Source organism: Mesoplodon bidens (genome assembly GCF_964165515.1).
Source record: "Mesoplodon bidens genome assembly, chromosome: 9".
Lineage (NCBI taxonomy): Eukaryota > Metazoa > Chordata > Mammalia > Artiodactyla > Ziphiidae > Mesoplodon > Mesoplodon bidens.
In genome coordinates this window covers 47,133,700-47,159,257 of record NC_138166.1, presented here as the reverse complement: position 1 = coordinate 47,159,257, position 25,558 = coordinate 47,133,700, and the positions used below count along the sequence as shown (strand labels likewise).

Below are 25,558 nucleotides of genomic sequence, written 5' to 3'. Positions count from 1 at the left end.
CAAAGATAGTCTCTTCAACAAATGGTACTGTACATCGATATGCAAAAAATGATTCTAGACACAGACCTTACACCGTTAACAAAAATTAACTCAAAACGGATCACAGACCTAAATGTAAAACTCTTAGAAGACAACAAAGGAGAAAACTTAGATGGCCTTGGGGCTTGATGATGACTTTTTGGATATAACAGCAAAGGCATGATCCATGATAGGCTGGACTTCAATAAAATGGACATTTCCACTCTGTGAAAGACACTGTCAAGAGAATGTAAAGATAAGCCAACACTTGGATAAAGTATTTGCACAAGAATAGCCAATAAATGACTGTTACCCAAGATATATAAAGAACTGTTAAAACTCAACAATCAGAAAACAAACAACTCAATTAAGATTAAAATATGGGCCAAAGACCTTAACAGACACCTCACCAAAGAAGTTCTACAGATACCAAATGAGCATATGAAAAGATGCTCCACATCTTTAGTCATCAGGAAAATACAAATTAAAACAACAATGAAATACCACTACATACCCACTAGAATGGCCAAAGTCCAGAACACTGACAATATCAAATGCTGGTGAAGATGTGCAGCAAAAGGAACTTGCATTGTTTGCTGATGAGAATGCAAAATGGCACAACCACTTTGGAAGACAAATTGGAGGTTTCTTACAAAACTAAACATACTCTTACCATACGATCCAGCATTCATGCTGCTAAGTATTCACCCAAAGGTGTTTAAAACTACATCCACACAAAAACCTGGATGGATGGATGTTTACAGCAGCTCTATTCCTAACTGTCAAAAGCTGGAAGCAACCAAGATGTCTTTCAGTCAGTGAACAGATAAACTGTGGTATACCGAGACAATGGAATATCATTAAGCACTAAAAAATGAGCTATCAACCCATGACAAGACATGAAGGAAACTTAAATGCACATTACTAAGTGAAAGAAGCCAATCTGAAAAGGCTACATACTGTATGATTCCAACTATATGACATTCTGGAACAGGAAAAACTATGGAGACAGTAAAAAGATCAGTAGTTGCCAGGGGTTGCCAAATAGGGAAGGAAAACAGGCAGAGCACAGACTTTTGGAGCAGTGAAAAGACTCTGTATGAAACTATAATGATGGATACATATCATTATAAAATGTGTTCACAGACTGTTCAACATCAAGAGTCAACTTTAATGTAAACCACGGACTTTGGGTGATAATGATATGTCACTGTAGGTTCATCAATTGTAACAAATGTACCATTCTGATGGGGGGATGACGGTAATGCGGGAGAGGTTATGCATGTGCGGGGGGCGGCCAGGAGGAGTACAGGAAATCTCTGAACCTTTCTTTAAATTTTGCTATGAACCTAAAACCACTCCAAAACAACAATAATAAAGTCTATTTTTAAAAAAGATCATGGGTAGAGCTTCCCTGGTGGCGCAGTGGTTGAGAGTCCGCCTGCCGATGCAGGGGACATGGGTTCGTGCCTCGGTCCGGGAAGATCCCACATGCCGTGGAGCGGCTGGGCCTGTGAGCCATGGCCGCTGAGCCTGTGCATCCAGAGCCTGTGCTCCCCAACAGGAGAGGCCACAACAGTGAGAGGTCCGCGTACCGCAAAAAAAAAAAAAAAAAAAAAGATCATGGGTAGCCAGGACCATCAAGATGAAACTAAGCAGGCAGGGTCACTAGGCACACATCTGTATGATCTCCCTGTCTTTGAATCCTTGAAGTAGGTTGGATTCTTTTCCTTTGTAGTTGAGAAAACTGCAGGTCAAACAGCTGATGGGCCCCAGGCCCCACGACTTTCCCCCAGAGCCACAACCTAATACAGTCAAGTTGCCTTAGACCAGGGCTTCTCAACCTTGGCCATACTGTTTTGGGTCAGATCATTCTTTGTTATAGAGGGCTGTCGGGCGCATCGTAGGATGTTTAGCAACATCCCTGGTCTGTAATCACTAGATGCCAGTAGCAACCCCTTCTCCCAGATGTGACAACCAACAGCGTCTCCAGACATTACCAAATCTCCCCTGGGGGCAAAACTACCCTGCCCCCAGAGGAGAACCACGGCCTGAGACAGCGCCACTCCACTTGTTCGTTCATGCAACACGATCGCCTATGGGAAGGCTCCCATGTACTGGGCACTAGGGGACAACGCCAAATAACCAGAGACCCTGCCCCCTGAGGGGGAACGACAGACTTATCAACGAGTGGTTGGTACAAAGTGTGTGATGCTACATGCTATCACAAATCAGAGTGCTAACTCTGGTAACTCTTGGAGTCAGGGGGGGCAGAGGTAAGGTCCTGGAGCTGGGTTATTTATTACTGATTACAGCAGTTCACACTGACCAGTTAACTTTTACTGGGCCCTTAACTCTATGCTAGGCATGTGCTAAAGGCTTTATGCCTGCTCTCACTTAAAACATTACTAAAACTATTCAAGGTGAAAAGTCATTAACATCCCAGTCTCCAGATGAGGAAGCTGCGGCATGTAAGACACTTAGTCTTAAATGAGTAGTAGTAAATCACAATCACGGAGCCAAAAATGACCCTAGAGCCCAGGTCATCTTCATACTAATTATACTACCTGGAGGATGTGCCAGGAATTTGGCAATCAAAGATGGGGACTTTAAGCTATCCTTATGAATGGTGCTACTGGACAACATTACAGGTGAAAGCCACTTAAAATAAGTCTTTCTGATTTGGCATTATCGTACATAAATACCTGTGGTTCAGTGGAAGCCAGATTTACCTAATGGAGAATATTATTCTCAGTATTATGTGCTGAACTCAGTCTCAATTTTTTTTTAAAGCATCAAGGTTACAGTGTAATTAGCAACCAGCTGCAATTGTAATTACCACTCCCAATATAATTTGTTACATATTAGCAACTGTCAAATTACTACTGCTCCTTAAATGAATAAAAACTGATTGTGCTGTTCTGAAGACTGGAGTGTATGTTCCTGATGGGGAACAAAGGAATATAAAAAGTATATGACGTATTTATAAAGTGCTGAAAGGTTCTACTTAGGAGATCACAAGTTGCTGGAGCCCAGATAATGCCACAGAAAGGTAAAATGGCTGAGAGAATAGCTAACTTATTAGACACAGAGAAGAGAGAGCAGCAAATCAAAGGACAACAGAAAGTTGCTTCCACTAAATAATACCTTACCTGTTCAAAATTCTGCTGTGCATCAACATCATATAATTGAAGAACAGTCAAGAACCCAGGAGGAAGTTAAAAGAAAATGAACAGGAGCCCTCTGCACAGCCGGGATCTTCGTCCCAAAGACTGGGCACAATTTCACTGGAGCAACCCCTCCTCTTTCCTCTCCCACGATTTTCAACATGACTCTGAGCAAGTGCTCTGGTTCCAAACCCCTCTGAAAGCCCACACTTCTGTAAAGCTTACTATGTCCAGGCCTGGCTCTGAGCTTTAGAAACAAGAGCATATTGACCCTCCCAATAACCCAGGAAGTAAAAACAACCATGCCCCGTTTACAGATGAGGAAACTGAGGTACAGAGAGGTAGAGTAACTTGCCCAGAGCCATAATTTGAACAGAGTCCATGATTTTAATCATATGTGATAATGACTTTCAGAAGGAAAAAAGAGAGAACAGGAGATTAAGAAAGCAGAGAACCTAGAGATTAAAGAAAATTAGGTCATATCAACCAATTGCAATGCCTGGGCCTTATTTAGATGACAATTCAAAAAACAATTTTAAAAAATTGTAAGACAATAGGGGAAATATGTAAAATGTATACAGAATAGATATTTGATCATATTGAGGAAGCACTAAAATTTTTTTAGATGTGACAATGATATTTTGGTTGTGCATTTTAAAAATCTTTTTTAGAGATACACAGTGATATTTACAGATATGATGTTGGGGATCTGCTCTGAAAAACTCAGAGGGATGAGAGGACATGAGAGGGTGTAGTATAAATTAAACAACATCTGCCAAAAACTGATAATTACTGAAACTGGTTAGAAAGGGACATGGGGGGCTTCCCTGGTGGCGCAGTGGTTGAGAGTCTGCCTGCTAATGCAGGGGACACGGGTTCGAGCCCTGGTCTGGGAGGATCCCACATGCCACGGAGCAACTGGGCCTGTGAGCCACAGCTACTGAGCTTGCGCATCTGGAGCCTGTGCTCCAGCAACAAAAGAGGCCTCGATGGTGAGAGGCCCGCGCACCGCGATGAAGAGTGCCCGCTTGCCACAGCTAGAGAAAGCCCTCGCACAGAAGTGAAGAACCAACATAGCCAAAAATAAATAAGTAAACAAATGTGGGTTTAAAAAAAAAAAAAAAAAATTAAAAAAAAAAAAAAAAAAAAGGGACATGGGAGTTTGTTACGCTGTTCTAATTTTTTATGGAAAATTTCCATAATGAGAAGTTTAAAAAATGCTACTATTTTTTTAAGGCTTAAGTCAAATGCCAATTCCTCCTGGAAGATTTTCCAGATTCTCTAACCAGATCTCCCTCATAGAATGCTATTTACACTTACTTTTATGGACTTTGCAAATGGACGTCTGAATTCTGACTCTATTGCTAACCAGCAATATGACTTCCTATTTTCTCACCTGTTAGAGAGAGAGTGAGTGAGAATCAGGATTGAATGAGAGTAGCATACGCTGGGACAGAATCTAGCAGTGCCTTGCTTGCCAGTTTGTTGTATCCTTTCCATATTCATAGCGGCCCAGCTGACTGAGTCATCAGTGGACAGCTGAGCCCTAAGGGAAGGCTCTCTTGGCTTTCTGAACTAGTCAGAGTTCCTCTTAAGAATCTGAGCCAGCAGAGGGTCTGGGCTGAGTTGGCAGTAGGTCATGCTGGCTGATGAAGTGGCACTAGTGAAGGTTCATGACCTCCTGGGATTGAACAACAACAACAAAAATTAAACTGGTTTCCTACCTTTCATCTGACATCAAACATAAGTGGTTTCTTATGTAATACTAAGTGGGAAAGCTGTGTTTAAACATGACAGACAAACCAGAATGCAGAAACCATAGGAAAAGATTAATAAATATGTAACATAAAAAGTTTTAAAAATCAAAAGTGTGTATGAACCCATTAAACATCAAACAACTGCAAAAAATAAACATAAATAACGTGTAACAGGACAAAAAGGCCAAGGTTATTAATTTAAAAGCGCTCTTAGAACAAGTCAATATGAGAAGGCAAATAACCCAATGGAAAGCTGGGCAAAGGTCAAGACCAGGCTCTTCTTAAACTGCTGGTGGACACCAAAATGGGCTAACAAAAACCTCCAAGAAGCACCATAAGGAAACCAGGAGCTGAGCTTTTACTTTGGAACTGAGATGCCCATCTCAGTTCACAATGAACAGAAAGTGGAATCTTGAATGCAGAGTCAACATCAACCTGCAATAAAGTAAGTTCGTGAAGACCCACAAGGAATGAAAGTCCTTGCCAGTGGGCCTGGCAGAGTCAGATAAGAGACCGGATATATCACCAGCCTTTCCTGTCAAGCCACCTGGAGGGTGAAGTAGGCTATTGGGACCAGCTGGTCTGAATCAGCAGACATACTGTTTGGATCTGCTGGGAATGTCTCGCTATAATGCAGCTGGACCTCCTTAGTCAAAAGGAAGCACATTTCTCCAGGAGCCTCCTTCTGAAGCAGCTTCTCTGTAGTCATGGAGATTCATCTACCTTGAACAGCCCAACCCCTGCTGAGGTTTACTCTGTAGCTATGATTCTCCACCATGCGCTCTCCTGGAGGCTACCCATGCACAACTCCTCAAGTATTCCAAATTATTAGTTTTTTTAGTTTAGTGAGGGATGGAGGGGCTTGAGAAAATGGTTTATTAGAAAAAGAGAAGTTTCCAACAAACCACACGCATGCAGCAGAAATCTCCTGTTCCCCTTCACTTTGCCATGGGTGGCACCCCCAAGTAAGCGAACAATTCAACAAACGGTGTCTGAATGTTATGTAACAGGTACTTTGAGGTCCCTGTCATCAGTTTAAAATCTAGTGGAAAACATAAAATATATGAAACAGCAAGGACCATTTTCCTTCAGAACATCAATATCACTATCTCACCCAAGACACCTTAAAAATGATTTAATATCTGTTATGGGCTGAACTGTGTCCCCACAAAATTCATGTGTTGAAGCCCTGACACCCCAGTACCTCAGAATGAATCTGTATTTGGAGATAGGATATTGAAAGTAGTAATTAAGGTAAAATGAGGTCATTAAGGTGGGCCTTAATCCCTTAAGACTGGTGTCCTTATAAGAGGAGGAAATTAGGACACAGACACAGAGGGAAGACCATGTAAAGACACAAGGAGACAAAGGCCATCTATGAGCCAAGGAGAGAGGCCTCAGAAGAAACCAACCTTCTCAACACCTTGATCTTGGACTTTTAGCCTCTAGATTTGCGTGAAAATAAATTTCTGTTGTTTAGGCCACTCATTCTGTGGTACTTTGTTATGGCAGCCCTAGCCAACTATTACAGTATAATTTAATATAAACTCCTTATTCAAGTTGCTCCAACAGGGCCATTGTTTTATTTATTTTGTATCCACGTTCAAGCACTGCATTTGGTTGTCATGTCTCTTTGGGAGCCTCCTTTAATCTAGCCTTTTCATTCATAACATTGGCATTTTTAAAGTCAGACCAGAGGTCTAACAGAACGTCCTATTTTCCGGATTTGTCTAATTGTTTCCTCATGATTAGATTCAGATTCAACATTTTGGGCAAGAAATCTCTAAAGGTCACGTTGTATACTTCTCATCGCATCACACCAGTGGGTGCGCCATGCTAGCTTTTCCCTCCTTCTGATGATGTTAAATTGGATCACGGATTGAGGCCGAGCCCTCCCTTATAACGGTACTTTTTCCTCTTTATAGTTAGTAATTTATAGGGAGATACTTTGAGACAGGGAGAATTCCAACAATCTTTTACTGAAGGTTTTAGCATCTACTGAGGACACGTGCCTGAATCAATTACCTGCAGGTTGCCAAATAATCTGTCTTCTTTTTCTAATTCTATCATACCTTCTACCTGATTAGTTGGCATTCTTCAGTCAATAAGAATTTTACCTCCCCACCTCCATCTCACTTTGACTCTTTTTGGGAAAGAATAATAGTCATGGAATGATTAATTTTTTAAAAAAATTCAGTATGTTACAATCCAGTTTCAATTGATTTGTTTTTATTGTGATAAAACACATAAAATTTAACATTTTAACCATTTTTAAGTGTACAATTCAATGGCATTGAGGACATTCACAATGTTGTACAACCAGGAGCACTATCCACTTCATCATCCCAAACACAAACTCTGTACCCATTAATTAATATCCAGTTGATTTTAATAGCCACCATTTGTTGTAACTGTGATATACACTCATTGTAATATATATGTATATATACATACATATGTGTATACACACAGGCACACGTGTGTGTTTTTAAAGGATGAACATCACAATGCACCACAAAGAACAATTGTGAATATGAAAACTTACCCAACTAAAATAAACCATTATGCAAAATGCTGGTGGAGCAGGAAGGCAACATCCAAACCCACTCACCAAACATAACAACGTAGGAAACAACCAGGAATTACGTGCCTCCTGATGGGCGTATCCAGTACCAAGGATCCAGTGACCTGAGAGAGGAAGCCAGCAACTACCTAGGAAGTATTCTATCCAAAAACAAAAAATAAAAATAAATAAAACCTTAAACTTGATCAAGCATCCAGACCTAACTATCAATTGTCAGGAAACACTAGGGACAGACGAACATCAGGGGGGTGCAATCAGCAAATTCCAAATTGTGGGAAACTACAGGAAAGATGACCCAATTCAATCATCAAATAAACTGCAAGGAAACACAAAAAAAGATGGGTAGTCAAACCTATAGATTAACAAGAGTTAAAAGACATATCGACCAAATGCCATGTGCAGACTGTGTCTGAATCTTGATTAGAACAAACCAACTATAAAACCTAGGACATGGGATTTAACATCCTTACAGATACTTCAAGGAATGAGGAAATAAAACTAAGACCTCTTTCCCTAAAACTGAAGGAAAATACTAAAAAAACAAACAAAATCTGCCCACCAATATACAGGAATGACAAGAAACATCCTTGTCTCTGACTGAGCTCTAAGTGAAACAAACAAACAGGCTCTCTTTTTTCCTGCTACACTGTTGCCATAGACTTATGGCACGGAATCTGAACAGGGGTTGGACATGTCACATTTACAAACCTCTATGAAGGATATGAGAAGGGAATGCGCATGAGGTAATACTGGAAAAGTTAGACAAGAGCCAAGACCAAGGAGGAATAAACTGACTAATGAGATTAAATATTATTCTTTAGGCATAATGAAGCCACACTGTGCAGCAAGGTAAATTAAAGAGGGCAATGTAGTACAGTGGTTATGTTCATGGACTCTGCAGCCAGGCTGCTTGTGTTCCAGTCATAGCTCTGCCACTTGAAAGGTGTGTGACCTTGGGCAAGTCATGTAATCTCTCTGTGCCTCAAGAGACTTACCACTCTGTACAGATGAGTTTCCCCATCTGTATAATGGAGACAATAATAGCGCTTACATGCCGTGGGACTGTTGTGAAGATTAAATTACTTCACATACAGAGTGCCTAGAACAGTATCTGGCTTGTGTCAGCTGCTGTTGTCACTGTTATTTGCATAACCTTTCTGAACCTTAAGTTTCTCTGTCAAATGAGGTTATGACACCTTCCCTGCTATCTTGTAGATGATTATAAAGATCAAATAATGAAGCTTGGGTCTTCACATTATCTGGTCATTTTAATCACTGTAGACTGTAATTTCCTGAAAACAAGTCCAATAGCTTACTCATTTGGGGAAGCCCAGCACTCAGCATAGGAGCTGGCATATAGTTGGAATCAATAACACACTTGAATGCACTTTTTAAAAACTGTTCAGTGCTGTGCTCATGAACAAAGGACTGCTCTTAACAGGGACACAAGGGCCAATCTTACAAGCTTCCTTTGACAGTTCTGGGCAGAATGGAGAGGAAAGTGCAGAGAAGAGACCAAAGGCAAAACCAGCTTGGAGCTATGGCAATGCTGGACCTAAAAAGGAATGAGGGGCTTCCCTGGTGGCGCAGTGGTTGAGAGTCCGCCTGCCGATGCAGGGGACACGGGTTCGTGCCCCGATCCCGGAAGATCCCACATGCCGCGGAGCGGCTGGGCCCGCGAGCCATGGCCGCGGAGCCTGTGTGTCCGGAGCCTGTGCTCCGCAACGGGAGAGGCCACAGCAGTGAGAGGCCCGCGTACCACAAAAAAAAAAAAAAAAAAAAAAAAAAGGAATGAGGACCTGAACATAAATGGAGGAGATGGGACACACCTGCTCCAGGGAATGAGAAGGGTTTGACTGACCCATCTCTTTGCCCATATCCAAGTTCCTGCCAATGGTGTCTCTCCTGGTTGCCCACCCAAGTACTTAGCGAACTAACCAGAAACTTTAACTAGTAGGAAAGTTAAACTGCAGCTAAAAGTAAGGAAAGACCAAGAAGATGAATTCAATTCTAGTAAATAGAGTTTGGAAATATCCTTGAGACAAACCAGTTGAGATTTCCAACAAAAAGTCAAAAACGCAAGGCCAGTGCTTGAGAGAGCTGCCCCATGGGGAGTACCATGAAGTATCACCTGTCAGAAGGAAAAGGATCTGAGGCAGAGGCCTGGGGAACACCAACATTTCAGGGGAGAGCAAAAGGACAACAAGAAGCCGGCCAAGGAGAATAAGGGAGTTAAGGGACCAAGCAGGAGAGGGCACATCATGAAAGCTGACAGAAGGTGCTCCAGGAAGGAAGGAGTGGGACACGGGGTCCTGTGAGGCCAGAGATAAGGAGGACAGGCCAACAGTTTTAGAACAGAGGTCACTGGTGACCCAAAGGAGAGAATGTCAAAAAACAGAATAGGCATAAGTTCATTTTCAGGAATTTTAAGTACAGGTGGGTAGTAAAGAAATGGAGAAGAGTACAACCCTTAACTAATAATTCAGGGTCTTCCCTGGTGGCGCAGTGGTTGAGAATCTGCCTACCAGTGCAGGGTACACGGGTTTGAGCCCTGGTCTGGGAAGATCCCTCATGCCGCGGAGCAACTAGGCCCGTGAGCCACAACTACTGAGCCTGCGCGTCTGGAGCTTGTGCTCCACAACAAGAGACGCCGCGACAGTGAGAGGCCCGCGCACCGCGATGAAGAGTGGCCCCCGCTCGCTGCAACAAGAGAAAGCCCACGCACAGAAACGAAGACCCAACACGGCCAAAATTAAAAAAATAATAATAATAATAATTCAGAGACGCCATCCAAAATAATACCCTGGCCCCAATGGAATCAAAAGTAACCCAAAGAATCCTAAAATTTATACTGGGTTTTATCACTATGTATTTAATTCTGCAAAAAGTTGGACTGACTTACAAACAAATCAAAAAGTACTGTACCCTTAGTTTAGAAAGGCAGCTACATTTAATTACACAGTAATGAGAGTTCCAGACCAATATTCTTTAAACTTTAATGTGTATACAATCCCCTGGGGATCTATTTAAAATGCAGATTCTGATGCAACAGAATATTTGGGATGAGTCCACAGATGCTGCAATTCTAACAAGCTCCCGAGTAAAACCAATGCTCCTGGTCCTTGGACCATAAACTTCTAATAGCAAGGCTCCAGGAAGGGACCACTCAGAGAATCTGATTACTGAAACAGCCAGACTGGCTAGCCATTATGGTGACTATTTAGTAGATCATGAGCTTAAGAAAAGCACACCATCTTTTGTTCAGGTAGGTCAAATAATACCTATGTCCCTAGTTTTCAGTTGGGTAGAAATGTCCCACAGTCTCCAACAGACATCACTTGACAGTCCCTATAGCACTTCATAATCCCCAAAGTGCTTTCCCATGTTATACCTCATTTGCTCATCACAGACATCACAGATAGGCCGTGTTTGCTGCAGGGGGATACTGAGCACCCAGAGAAGTCAGACTTGTCCACGTTCTCACCATCAGTGGAAGCAATGGACCTGTATTCTCCTGCCTTCTAGTCCAGGGCTCTTTCACTAAACCAGAGCTACTAATTTAAAATTAAAAAAAAAAAAGTTCTTGAAGCATTTTCCCACATGAGAAAGTGGTGCTGACTGAGCAGTTGGGTGTCCTCTACATCTCAGACTACAACTGTGGCTGGGATCAGACAGACACAAATCACGTCTAACTCAGAAAAACTACTAAATATGCGCCCAGGTCTAAAAACCTGTTCAAATCAGGCTTACGACGAGGTTCAGGACATGCTACCCCAAAACGCGGCACCTTGGCATATTCAGTATCTTAAGTTGAAGGAGTTTAAGAAAACAGCAGAAACAGGAAAGTCACTCTGACCATCCCCACCCACAACCCCAACCTTCTTTCCTGAAACAGGTCATAAACTCCCCTACAAAGGGTACCGTCCCTGTTCCAGGAGGAGAGGAGACAATCTTATCACCAAAGATGGGGAAGTTGGGGCCGAAAAACCTGCACACACAAACCTTGTTAAACCCACCCTTATCTTCCTAGTTACTTCTTCACCATTTACTTCCCTAACCCAAACCCCTTTGTCTTGTCAATTCTTTACAAATTTATTTTTCATTGTCCAAAACGTTTTAAAGCTTTCTGCTCTGGTCACTTTCATTCTCTTGCGAAGGTTCTCATGTACACATAAAAATTCAGCAAAAATTGTATACTTTTCTTTTGTTAATCTGTCTTTGTCATTTTAATTTTCAGACCCAGCCAGGGACCCTAAGAGAGTTGAGGGAAACTTTTTCCTCCCCTACACTTACTTAGACAATTTTCTTACAAATGTTACTATCTTATGTCTTATGCAAAAGACATTTTACCATAAAACAGTAAGCGTATATTGAAATATCTGACTTTCATATCAAGTCAACAGTTTTCATGGAAAACATGTGGAAACTGTGACTACATGTGGAAATCAAGACAAAGCTACCAGCCTAATAACAGCCATTAAATAGAGTGGTTTATTTACGTGAATTGCTAAGAATTTCTACACTGCCAATTTTGCTATGTTGTCAGCACCTAAAGTCAAAAGAAATCACCAGGCCTATATTCACTCATGCAACTACACAGCAAATTTCCAAAGGAAATGGTGAGTATGAGTACACTATCTTTTAAACGTTTCCAACCAACAAACCAGACCACCACTCTACAAATCAGCCACTGGGAATAATTCTGAGCTAAGAGACCAGAGCCACCATTGATGGGCTTGACTTGACCTAACAAGAGGGTCTGGTTAAATAGGCCATGAAAAAAAGGTTTGCTCAGTTGCTATTAAGTACTTTGCCAAGGGAATTACATCACTGTGACAAGGGCACATCCCAAGCAGAAGCAACCACATCAGCAGATTCACACAAAGGGATCCAAGGAAACATGGTGGGAAGGATAAGTGCTATGAAGCAGCAAATGATGAGCAGGGTGAGTAGGAATGGACCATGCTCAGCAGAGCTAATACTCACAGACAGTGGAGAACACAGGAAGGAATGCCTCCATCTAAGAACTCAACAAAAGCAGAGGCTGGGGCTTTCCTGGTCGTGCAGTGGTTAAGAATCCACCAGCCAATGCAGGAGACACGGGTTCGAGCCCTGGTCCGGGAAGATCCCACATGCTGCGGAGCAACTAAGCCCATGCACCACAACTACTGAGCCTGCGCTCTAGAGCCTGCAAGCCACAACTACTGAGCCCACGCGACACAACTACTGAAGCCCACGTGCCTAGAGCCCATGCTCCGCAAAAAGAGAAGCCACTGCAATGAGAAGCCCACGCACTGCAATGAAGAATAGCCCCTGCTCGCCGCAACTAGAGAAAGCCCGCATGCAGCAACGAAGACCCAAACGCAGCCAAAAATAAATAAATAAATAAATAAAAATTTTTAAAAATGTGTTTCCATTAAAAAAAAAAAAAAAAAAGCAGAGACCAGTCGTAGGACAAAAGGTCAAAGAGGCAGAAGGAGTCTGAGCAACTCCAGCAATTATAAAAGAACTCGATATCCAAGAAGACCGGCTCCCCGATTTTCTTACCCTACAGGGCTTTCAACCCTTCCCATCCCTCTCCCCACCCCCAGTTCTCTATTTGCTAAACAACACTTGTAAAGCCCTGTGACCCAACTGGGGAACATTGACAACACGTGGGCACCCAACTAGCTTAGCCAGGGAAAAGGCTGCAAGACCAGGGATACCTTGCTCTTTGCAACACTTCCCCCCTCAAGCACCTACACTGATAGAGAAAACCACTCAGACTTACAGGAGACAAAAGGAGCTTTCAATCAATTTGGTGATAAAACCCACATTCTAGGATAACTACAAAACTATATAAACTTGATGCCTAAGCACGAAGGTGAAACAGGGCAGAAGGACTGAAAAGAAATTGTCAAGAAAGAAGAGAACTTGTAGGGACCCGTATGTATCCTTCCTTTGAATTGACACACCAGAGACTTGCATTTATCTCACTGCATTCCTTCCTTATTCCAAAAAGGAACCATCAGAGGATCAGCTGAAGCAAAGAGCAGGAAAACCGCCTAGAGCAGTGGCTGGCAACCTCAGAAGCAGATCTGATTCGCTTGGGGAGCTTTCAAAAACCTTGAGGCTCAGGCCACACCTAAGTCCAACCTAATCAGAACCTCTGGGTGAGACCCAGGCATCAGCACTTTTATACCAGTCCAGAGGACTATAATGTGCTGAGAACCCCTGGACTACAACAGAGCAAAAAGCAAACGGGTTTCAAGGGAACTTGGACCAATTACAAACTTTTCTAGGACTCCATTTCTTCACCTGGTAAAAGGGAACAAGATTAACGAAGGGAGGAGTGAGGAACATTGTGTTATGTAAACCCCAAGGCCTATCCAGCACCACCAATTTAAGAAACCCTAAATCCAAACATCAGTAGTAGCACAGAAACTTACCAGCATCATGGCTGCATAAAAACAACTCAAACATTCTTTCCTTCCTGTCCAGTACAAAAAACTGATCTGTTTGATTATACTAGTATTATACCATCAAATACCTAGCAGTTTTTACCATATGGGAGAGAAAACCTTCAACCTGAAGAATATCCTTAATAAACTCAATCACATTGTATCCTCAGTAACAAACCTCTGAAGAGGGTATTTTATTGATGAGAAGCATGAAAAACATGGAAGTTAAATATATAGCCCAAGTCCTAATTAGTGAACACTGGGTTAAAATGTTTACAAAGGTGATGATAGTCGCACAACTCTGTGAATATGCAAAAAACCACTGAGGTGTACACTTTAAATGGGTGACTTGTATGGCATATGACCTATATCTCAATAAAGTTGTCTAAAAAAAAGTATATGACAATTTCTGGCCTGTTCAATCTGGTTCAAAAACCACTTAACAATGAAGCATATACTGAGTGCCAAAGCATTCTACAGATACAAACTACTGGACTGGAATGATCAGGAAATACACATGCCCATAACGGATAACATGTGAATTCTCACATGCACCTCTGCAAATGGAATTCCTTTTTAAGGCCTGGGCAGGTGAGGCAGAGACTCTGAGCACAGACTGGCAGGGTTCAAATCCAAGCTGTACTGCTTATTCTCTGTATAACCGTGAGGAAATTACTTAACCTCTCCAGACCTCAGTTTTCTCACCTGTAAAATGAGGACAAAAACAGACCACACCTACTTTTGGTATTATAAACAATAAAGGAGTTATTATTTGTAAAGCACTTGGGAAAGTGCCTGGCACACAGTAAGCACTGTGTAAGTGGTTCTCAAAAATAAAAGTCTGGTTTACAGTTACAAGACCTAAATAAAAGTCTTAAATAAGAGGCATCTAATTTCCCCTCCCGAGCCATCTCCCCCTTCTCCCATAAACTCTACTCTCCATTATGCTAAACTACCAGGCAGACAATATGGTGGACAGGGTAAGAGCACAGACCCTGGAGCCAGACTGGCTGATTTGAAACCCAGCTTCTTCACTTTTTAATTATCAGATCTTAGGCCACTTACATCACCCCTTGGTGTCTCAGTCTTCATCTATAAACCAGAAATGATAGTATGTAACTCACAGGACTGTTAGGGGCATTAGGCGAGTTAATAATGAAAAGCATTTAGAACTGAATCTCACATCTAGTAAACAATAAGTGTTAGCTACTCTCCTATTTATTTAATTACCTGCTATCCCCTGAACGCAGCAGGTGCTCTCACCTCTCTTTCTTTCATTTGCTGTTTCCTATCACTGGAATGGTCTTCCCTCTTCCTCCGACTATTCCTTTTGAAATACCACTACCTTTCAGACGTTCCCTCCCCTCCCCTGACAGAAACGGGCTCCTTCCCTGATGCTCCCATAAGCCCTTGTTATGGCACTAACCCTACTTGGGGCACTTCCATGAGAGGGTTTAGCCTGTGGTATGGTTGTGGTTTTCTTGAAGGTCCAAACGGAGTCCAGTTCATTTTCATATCCTTAGTTTATTCCCGTTTGCAACATTAGAAAGAACACAATACACACAATTCTAAATGACTCAACGATCATGGCAACAACTCAGCCAACAATGGAATAGCAATACTAAGTGTACTAGCACTACAGACCAAATTTTCATGATTATGAATGCTTTAGCTTGTCTCCAAATGTTCTTCTTTTAGTTCTAGGCTAATTTCACCCAAATTATTGGAGTCCAGTTTTATACCTGAACATCTCTCACACCTGAACTCCAGTGAGCAATCTCCAACTTTTAACAGTTTTGCCTAGTTTAATTTCGTCATTCTTAATGGATAAACTCAACCAGTGATGAAAAGGGAATGTTGACTACAACTACAAGAAAAGGATAACCTCTCTAATACTACTTTTTAAAAATGAATTTTTTATGGAAATATATAAAATAGAATTTTAAAAACTCATTTTCATTTCAATACATGTAGGGCAGTGCTTGGAAGTTTTTTAAAGAAATACTCAAAATAACACTAGTAGTACAGGCAGACCACTTATCATCTACCATCTACCAAAGGAACCCATAATGATTATTCCTACAAAAGGCGGCAGCAAGAAAATTGAAGTTTTCTGAGTTCATCTCAAAAGACCAAGTTTCAGATCAATGTTATTTCATGAAAAAACAAATACCTTTTGCATTAAGTAGTAACCATCAAGCAGAAATCAAAATAAAAGCAGACCAAAGAACAGATTCTCAGCCTTCTTATTTATACTATTTAAAGGAAGAGGGACATGAAAAATTAGTTACATTTGAATAAATAAAAGGGAATTCCCTGGAGGTCCAGTGGTTAGGACTCTGCGCTTTCACTGCCGAGGGCCTGGGTTCAATCCCTGATCAGGGAACTAAGATTTCGTAAGCCACCCAGTGTGGCCAAAAAAAAAAGAATAAATAAAAGACCAGTTTCTGATTCTGGGCACTCCAGAATCTTAGACATTCCACTGAGATGGGATTCTCTTCTAGTCAGGCTCCTCAAGTTTTAAGAGGGGATGTCAATCCTACCCCCAGATTAAGATTGCTAAACCTATGGCTCTGTGTTCAATATGGAATATCTGTGCTCTAGGAAAAAGCAAAGAGCGTGGCCTTTAATTGGGGCTGCCCAGCACTGCCTAATAGAGGACAGAATCACCTCACCCTAATAAGAGTCCAAAGGCAACTAAATAAGGGGTATTCTTGGACTAAGGTGGACCAGTACAGCCCATTTGGGGACCTACATTTACCGCCCTTGAGCTAAAATGAGAAACACTGTAAGAAATGGCCTTATGGAATCCACAAACATACATTTGTGGTCATGAGGTAGTTTTGAATGCAGTTTGCTCACTGCATAGAAAAAGAGATGGGGGGCTTCCCTCGTGGCGCAGTGGTTGAAGAGTCCGCCTGCCGATGCGGGGGACACGGGTTCGTGCCCGGTCTGGGAGGGTCCCACATGCCGCGGAGCGGCTGGGCCCGTGAGCCATGGCCGCTGGGCCCGCGCATCCAGAGCCTGTGCTCCGCAACGGGAGAGGCCACAAACGGTGAGAGGCCCGCGTACCGAAAAAAAAAAAAAACCAGATGGGGAGAAACTGCCCTCAGATAGCAGAAAAAGGAGACCTCTCTCCCAAGTAACTGACCTCAATGATCGCTTCCTCTTTGCTTTGGCTGCTAGAAAATCCAGTCACCTCTAGCAAGTACATACATCCTGATTTTCCACTAACCTTAGTCCTGGCTTCATCTTATTTTCCCTTTATCCTGTTTTTCTCATCTACTTTGACTTGATTTTGGTATGTCTTGTTGGTTTATAAATATATGTATATATGACATGAGCCATCAGAAATCCTGAAAAGAGGCAAGTTTAAATGAATAAATAAACAAAAACACAAGTTCCCAAAGAGTAAAAATGAAATGTTTCATTTTCCCTGACTCTCACTACTTGGCTAAAATTCAACTGCACTTATTGATATGAAGTGACAGTTTAATAAAACTACAACCAACAAGTTAAACCTCCTTCCATGCCATTTATTTTATTTCAAACTAGTTAATCAGTCTTATACTCCATTTACATGCATACTCCTCAATTTAAGTTCCTCACTTTATCTCCAAATTAAGTAAAATTATTTAACTCATCTACAGACATAAAAGTGACAGTAAAGTATGGGTATCTACTCCCACCTACTCTCCTGGAAGAAGTCACCTTCAGGGAACATAATTCATGCCTTGTACTCTGATTGCATGCAAATTCAATGCAAAGAAAAGGTCAAGGGCTATTGGGTTTGAAAGGGATAATGTAGGTTCCAAAAATGAATCCCAGTGATCCTCAGAGAATCTAACTAAAACAGTTATATACACACCCATGTGTCTGCACATGCATACCCAGAGCACACTCCTTAGGATGGAACTCAGAGTCATTAAGGAAAAGAGAAAGGCCACTTAGGCCACATCATCTAGGAACACTGAAAAGCCTGCAGATTTCGGGAAGCTTAGAGAAACTTAAGTCATAGAACAGCATTTAAATCTATCTGTCTGCTTACAATTTCCATTGCAAATGTGATTAGTTTGCTCAAATAAATAGGAATATGATGTGTTGGCCATATTTTGCTCTTGAGGGTTATCACAGAGTTTTGATTAAGGACAAATGTTTGAAATGTTGGGTATATTTAAGTTCACTGCGCTTAAAATGAGCTAAGAAGTTGTATAGGCTTGATTAAAGGGCTGCCTTCATGAACTTAAAATTAAAAGCAATAAATTCCAATGATTCAAGTGATTGGGACTAAATATGGTATTCTGCCAGAAAAGTTGAAATGGAGTCCAAAGAAGCTGAAATGGTGTCCAGGTTTCAAGAAATGGAAAAAGAGGAAAGGTCAAGCTGTCGGAGCTGCCTTTCCTCTGGGTTAGTGAATGAGTCACCTTACGCAGAATTCCTTTTAAGTAGAACTTCACAGGAGTTACAGGCTCCCAAGTCAATCTGTTTTGTCATTTCTAAAAAGAAGCCTCTCAAACGCTTAGAGGCCGGTACGTAAGTGTTGTCAGATGCGGAGAGAAGGACGAGAACCGGGGGGCTTGGGGGGATGGGGGTGCTTTGGAGTTTTTACGCACACACGCGCAGGCCAACTCTCTCAAGCAGTCTCCAAAACGGAAGTCAAGGTGACTTCCCCACCCGTGGGAGGGCGGAGCCTCTGAAACCGAATGGGATTAGGCTTCTGCGCGGGCTGTGAACCCCAGGAAGCAGCTCGGGTCAACAACTATCAGGGTCAAGAGCTGGAGTGCGCTGGGGTGGCAGAGCGGACCTGCAGACCCCGAGCACTCCCCCGCCCCGGGACGCAATCGTGCCCGCTCCTCCTCACCGGTTTTGGCTCGGCCCGCCGGGCGCAGGCCAGGCACTGACTCCCCGCCCGGGCCAAGTGGGAGGGTCCAGCCAGCAAAGTTTCTGCTGCAAGGTCGGGCCCCGGTCCCCGTTCTCCGCACCGGCCGTCTGTGCTGCCCGGGAGGGGCGGGCACCTCCCTCCTCCCTCTGCTGCAAGGTGGAACAGCTGCCCCGCGCCCCTTTCTATCTGCTTTCCCGGTTGCACCAGCCCGGCACGTGAACGCCCGGGCCCCTCGCGCCCCCCGGGGCAGCCGGCCAACGGGCCGACGCTTACCTTGGAGGCCGCCATGCTTTGCACCGGGTGCGGAAGGCTGCGGGACGCTCTCACCGGCTCGCTGGCGCTGCGGGCCCGGGCCGCTCACTTCCAGTCCCGACGGCGGCGGGAGCGGCGATACAGCCTGGCAGCGTGCGCGCCCGGCCTGCCTCCCCACGCCCTCCCGCCGGCGCGGGTCATGCGGGCGCCGCCAGCCCATTGGCTGGGCCCGGCCCGGGCCGCCGGGGCGCGCGTGATCCGGATGGCCTCTGCCCTTCTGCCGGGGCGGGCCCGGGTCTGGGGGCGGTGGACTGGACCCGCGCACGTGACCCCGGCTCCGCTGTCCAGCAGCTGCGACTTCTGCGGCGGGGCCGAGGGCGGGTGGCGGGGTGCAAGCCTGTTTCTTGGGATCAGGTGGCCTCAAGAGGGAAGCTGTTGGCTTCGGCTGCTTTTAGGGGCTGCTCCAGGGCCCTCGAGACCCACAGGCGGGGCACACAGCCTGGGGAAGTTGAGAACTACACTTGGTGCCGTGTGTAGCCAGGTGTTCCCTTTCAAAGGGGCTCCTCTCTGCTATAAGGAATCCCGAAGCATTGACTAGTCTATCGGAAATAGCAAAATAATGGCTCTGGCAAGTCTACTTTTAGGTCAGATCTGGCAAACTCGAAGGACCAAACAGCTGTATGTAGTGAAGAACATGGAGCTACTTCATTTCAGACGTGCATAGTAGGGCTGTAGAAGTCAAAGACACACGCCCCAAAATAGGCCCTACTAAAATAAACACGTCAAAATTTTAATCGAAAAATCGAATGTATAATCCCCAGAGGTCTTCTTCCTCTTTATAAGAATTTCATTCATTTGTCCCTGCTACCAAAATTTATAATTAAGGCAATGGTGGTCAGTGAAAAGGGCTTTAAATGTTTTGTGGATTATGGATATGGATATAACCTATCAACAAAAGTGTTTGTTACTAATCATTTTAATTAATTAACACTGACTGAGTGCCTACTATATGCGAGGCACTGTGTTAGGATTTGGAACCCCAGAATGACTTGAGAGATGGTCCCAGCCCTTAAAGAGCTAGTGGGAAAGCAAGCACACAAACAGTTAATGTCCATATAAACTGTTAAGGCAACAACCTTTTCCCAGGGCACTATGGGAACGCTGAGGACTGGGGAAGCCTCTTAGAGTACATGATGCCTAAGCTGTGGATGGGCATCAGTCCAGTGAAGTGGAGGGGAATGGTTTTCCAGCCAGAGAAAATAAGGAGGAGAAGCAGGAGGTCCAGAAATTGCTGAGGAAACACAGCAAGTTATGAAAGTGATTGGTCATGAAAGGTAACAGGCTGTGGAACTGGTGGAAGTAGAGTCTGAGCAAGCAGGTTGGGACCATGTCTTGGAGGATGTTGGGTGCCATGTTGAAGGGTGTGCACCTTAACTGAAGGGCTTTAAGGGAGGTGGTGTAGCCAGGGTTACAGTATAGATGGATCCCTCTGCTTACAGTGTAGAGGATGGGGTAAGACCAAACTATTGGAATATTCAGATAAGACAGGCCGAGGGCCTGAAACCAGAGATGGGATAGGGTTAGAGGAACACATAAGAGGTAAAATTAGCGTGGTACCTGATTATATGTGGGGGTGGGAGAGAGAAAGGAACTCACCCAGTCTTGCACAGTGGCCTCTGGTGTAGATGTTAGAAAGACTCCAGCCGTCAGTAATACAGGAGGAGTGTTTTGAAGTGTGTGCCTCTTCTCTGTAAGGAGAGTGTATGTGAAATATACAAATGACGTTGCAAAAGCCAAAGAAATAAGCATTTCAAAAAGGAGTGATTTATTAACATACTCTCAGGAAGTCTAACAAAGACCCAAAAGCCTCAAATGTGTTCACAGGCAGCAGAGAAAGACCATGAAAGGAGGGAAAGAATAAAGACAAAAGCAAAAACAGGAGAACTGATAAAAGGATAGCGCGGGACAAGTCTAAAGCTCACTTACAGGGTAGCCCTGGCTGCTGTAAAGGATTTTAAAAGGTGCAGAGAAAATACAACCTCATGCAACCAAGATCACATCGTATACTGCATATCTATTTTTAAGGGTATCACTGAAGCTCTCCTTTTGTAATATCAATGAACTTTAAAAAAAACTTTGAATGTTGATAAACTTATACATGACATAAAATCTACTATCTTAGCCAGTTTTAAGTGTACAGTTCAGTAGTGTTAAGCACATTCACACTGTAGTACAGACAATCTCGAAAACTCTTCATCTTGCAAAACTAACACTTTAAGCCTATTAAACAACCACTGTCATTCCTCCCTCCCCCCAGCCCCTGGCAGCCACCATTTTAGTTTCTGTCTCTATAAATTTGACTACTCTGGGTACCTCATAAAAATGGAATCATATAGTATTTGTCTTTTTGTGACTGGCTTATTTCATTTAGCATAGTGTCCTCAAGGTTCATCTGTTTTTAGCATGTGTCAGAATTGCAAGACTCTTAAAGACTGAATAATATTCCCTTAACTTTTAAAGAAAAAATTAGAAAAAGAATCAAGAATCTGTAGATGTTTTCTAGAAATCTTGGAAAATTCAGGAAATCATAGCAATGACAAGAAAATCACTCACATTTCTTCCACCAGTTAGCTACTGTTAACATTTTACTGTTGTTTTCTTCAAGTCTTGATGTCTTTATGTGTGTATGTAGAGAGAGTCATATTTGAATTTAAATACAAGGAATCACATTCTGTATGTAAGTTTTTTATGGCTGCTTCAACAAAGTGACCACGTACTTGGTGGCTTACAAAAACAGAAATTTATTCTCTTCCAATTATGGAGGTCAGAATTTCAGAGTGAGTCTTAAGAGGCTAAACCCAAGGTGTCAGCAGGGCTGTGCTCCCTCCAGAAGGTTTAGGGGAGTATCTGTTTCTTTGCCTTTTCCAGAGGCTCATGGCCCCCTCCTCCATCTTCAAGGCCAGCATACATAACAACTTCTCTCTCTGACTCTGCTTCGCTCACATTGCCTCTTCTGTCTGTGATAGCCCTCTGCCTCCTTCTCATAAGGACACTTACGATGGCATTTAGGGTCCACCCAGATAAGCCAGGATAATCCCTCCACCTCCATATCCTCAACATATTCACATCTGCAAAAAAATTTCTGCCATATAAGGTAACATTCATAGGCTCTAGGGATTAGGATGTGGACATCTGGGGGGAGCCATTAGTCCACCCACCAAACCTACCAAACTATGGATGCAAATGTAACCACATATGAATAAAAGTGTATTTCAACCTACATTTGGAGTCAGACTCAGTTAAGCTTTCTTCTTCCTTCTAGAATTCCTCAAAATGTGAAATTTTTGAAAAGTTAAACTGTCACAAGCTCTGAAATAGGAAGGATGCTCCTTGACTTCCACATGACCTATAAACAATGTGAAACATCATCTGAAAGGATAAAGTATAAGTTGGCTGGGCACCTGCTACTTTGTCTTGTCCTGACAGGCTTAGGTGCCCTCCTAATAAGTGACTTATGTCATACTTGTCCCTCCTGTCTGTCCCCAGACCACCCTCTTCCCTACCATTTAAAAGTAGCTGGCACTGAATTTTGACTGAAGGGGCCATGTTATGGGTTGTGTCCCCCCCCAAACACATCCCCATGACCTCAGAATGTGACTTATTTGGAGATTGAAGATGTAATTAGTTAAGATGAGGTCATACTGGAGTAGAATGGGCCCTTAATCCACTATGACTGGTGTCCCTATAAGAAGACACAGAAACACACCAGGAGAAGCCACACAATAAAGGCAGTGATTAGAGTGACATAGCTGCAAACCAAAGGACACCAAGGGTCAACAGGTACCACCAGAAGCTAAGAAGGATTCTTAACCACTGTGCCACGATGGAAGTCCCAACAAGAGAAGCCATCGCAGTGAGAAGCCCACACACCGCAACAAAGAGCAGCCCCCACTCACCGCAACTAGAGAGAAAGCTCATGCACAGCAAGGAAGACCCAATACAGCCAAAAAAAAAAAAAAAAAATTTAATGGGCTTCCCTGGTGGTGCAGTGGTTAAGAATACGCCTGCCAATGCAGGGGACACCAGTTTGAGCCCTGGTCTGGGAAGATCCCACATACCATGGAGCATCTAGGCCGGGGCACCACAGCTACTGAGCCTGCACTCTAGAGCCCGCGAGCCACATCTACTGAAGGCTGCGTGCCTAGAGCCCGTGCTCCGCAAAAAGGAAAGCCACTGCAATGAGAAGCCTGCGCACCACAACAAAGAGTAGCCCCTGCCCCCCACAGCTAGAGAAAGTCCATGCAGAGCAATGAAGACCCAACACAGCCAAAAATAAATAAATAAATAAATAAATAAATAAATAAATAAATAAATTTAAAAAATAAACAAATTTATTTATTTATTAAAAAAATAAACAGTTGTTCATCAGAGAAGGGAGGGAATGCAGAAACAAGGGAGGAGCAGTCAAGAAACAATAGTACATACAGCTTTGGAACACAGTCCTAGTTCTTCCTGAAGGAATATACATAACAATATCTTTGAGTTCTCCTGTAGGAACTAAGGCTTCCACCCAGGTGGAAGATGGTAACTTCAGGCTCACCACAAGATTCCTGGAGCACCTCCCTGTTACCTCACCATCAACCAGTCAGAAGAAAGTTACATACCCTGCGGCCCTCACCCCAAATTTGCCTTTAAAAACGTCTCCCACAAAACCATCAGGGAGTTAGGGGTTTTTGAGCATGAGCCACCCATTCTCCTTCCTTGGCCCTGCAATAAACCTTTCTCTGCTCCAAACACCAATGTTTTGGTTTGTTTGGCCTCACTGTGCATCAGGCACATGAACTTGTATTCAGTAACAGTATTAGTCTCCTATTGCTGATATAATAAGTTACCACAAACTCAGTGTTTAAACAACAAGGTCTTACTGTATAGCACAGAGAACTATATTCAATATTCTATGATAAACCATAATGGAAAAGTATATTTTAAAAAAAGAAATATATATATATATATATATATATATATATATATATATATATATATGTACCTGAATCACTTTGCTGTACAGGAGTAATTAATACAACATTGTAAATAAACAAAACTCAATTTTAAAAAAAAACACAACAACATAAATTTATTATCTTACAGTCTATATTTCACAAGCCCAAAAAGGGTAAAATTTAGGTATCAGCAGGGCTATGTTGCTTTCTGGAGACTATAGGAGAGAATCCATTTCCTTGCTGCTTCAGCTTCTAGAAGTCACCTATGTTTCTTGGCTCATGACCTTCCTTCACCATCTGCAAAACCGGCAACAGCAGGTCCAACTCTTCTTGAAACCTTGCAACTCAGATTGAGACCTGAACCCAGGGCCAGGACTCAAATCCAGCCAAAACCCAGATTGGGACTTGAACCCATGGGCCAGGACTTGAACCCAGCCAGAACCCAGATTGGGACTTGAACCACAGTCTTTTAACTAAGATCACACACCTGGTCTCAGGACTTAACGAAGCTCAGTTTCCTTCTTTCTTTTATTTTTTAATTTTTATTTATGTATGTATGTATGTATGTATGTATTTATTTATTTTTGGCTGTGTTGGGTCTTCATTACTACATGTGGGCTTTCTCTAGTTGTGGGCAGCAGGGGCTACTCTTCGTTGAGGTGCATGCGCTTCTCACTGTGGTGGTTTCTCTTGTCGCAGAGCACGGGCTCTAGGCATGTGGGCTTCAGTAGTTGCAGCACACGGGCTCAGTAGTTGTGGCACGTGAGCCCTAGAGTGCAGGCTCAGTAGTTGTGGCGCACAGGCTTAGTTGCTCTGCAGCATGTGGGATCTTCCCAGACCAAGGATTGAACCCATGTCCCTTGCATTGGCAGGCAGATTCTTAACCACTGGACCACCAGGGAAGTCCATGAAGCTCAGGTTCTTGATGTCTTGTCATAGAAAGAATTCAGTGAGGGACAAATTGATAGATAAGAAGTGGATTTATTTAGAGAGAAACACACTCCACAGACAGAGTGTGGGCCATCTCAGAAGGCGAGAGCGGCCCCAGGGTATGGGGCTGTCAGTTTTTATAGGGGTGGGTAATTTCATAGGCTAATGAATGAGAGGAGTATTCCAGTTATTTTGGGGAAGGGGCAGAGATTTCCAGAAATTGGGCCACCACCCACTTTTTGATCTTTGATGGTCAGCCTCAGAACTGTCATGGCACTGGTAGGTGTGTAATTTAGATGCTAATGTATTACAATGAGTGTATAATAAGGCTCAAGGTCCACTGGAATTCAAATTTTCCACCATTTTGGATCTAGTTAGTTTTAATCAGTTTTAGTCATGTCTTATGGCTATGTCATTCTTTTTTTTTTTTTTTTTTTTTTTTTGGCTGCGTTGGGTCTTCATTGCTGTGCACAGGCTTTCTCTAGTTGCAGTGAGCAGGGGTTACTCTTTGTTGCGGTGCGTGGGCTT

The 25,558-nt window shown here is 43.0% G+C and overlaps 1 protein-coding gene across 1 annotated transcript in view; it reads right to left on the bottom strand.

Annotated features, from left to right (window-relative positions):
* Positions 1-19,528, bottom strand: part of SLC25A13 (solute carrier family 25 member 13) — a 208,557-nt gene extending 189,029 nt beyond the window's left edge. The window contains 2 exon segments of the mRNA XM_081243704.1: positions 19,122-19,202; positions 19,204-19,528. Coding sequence (XP_081099830.1) covers positions 19,122-19,202; positions 19,204-19,320 — 198 coding nt within the window. The 5' untranslated portion in view covers positions 19,321-19,528.
* Positions 19,529-25,558: the final 6,030 nt, after the last annotated feature.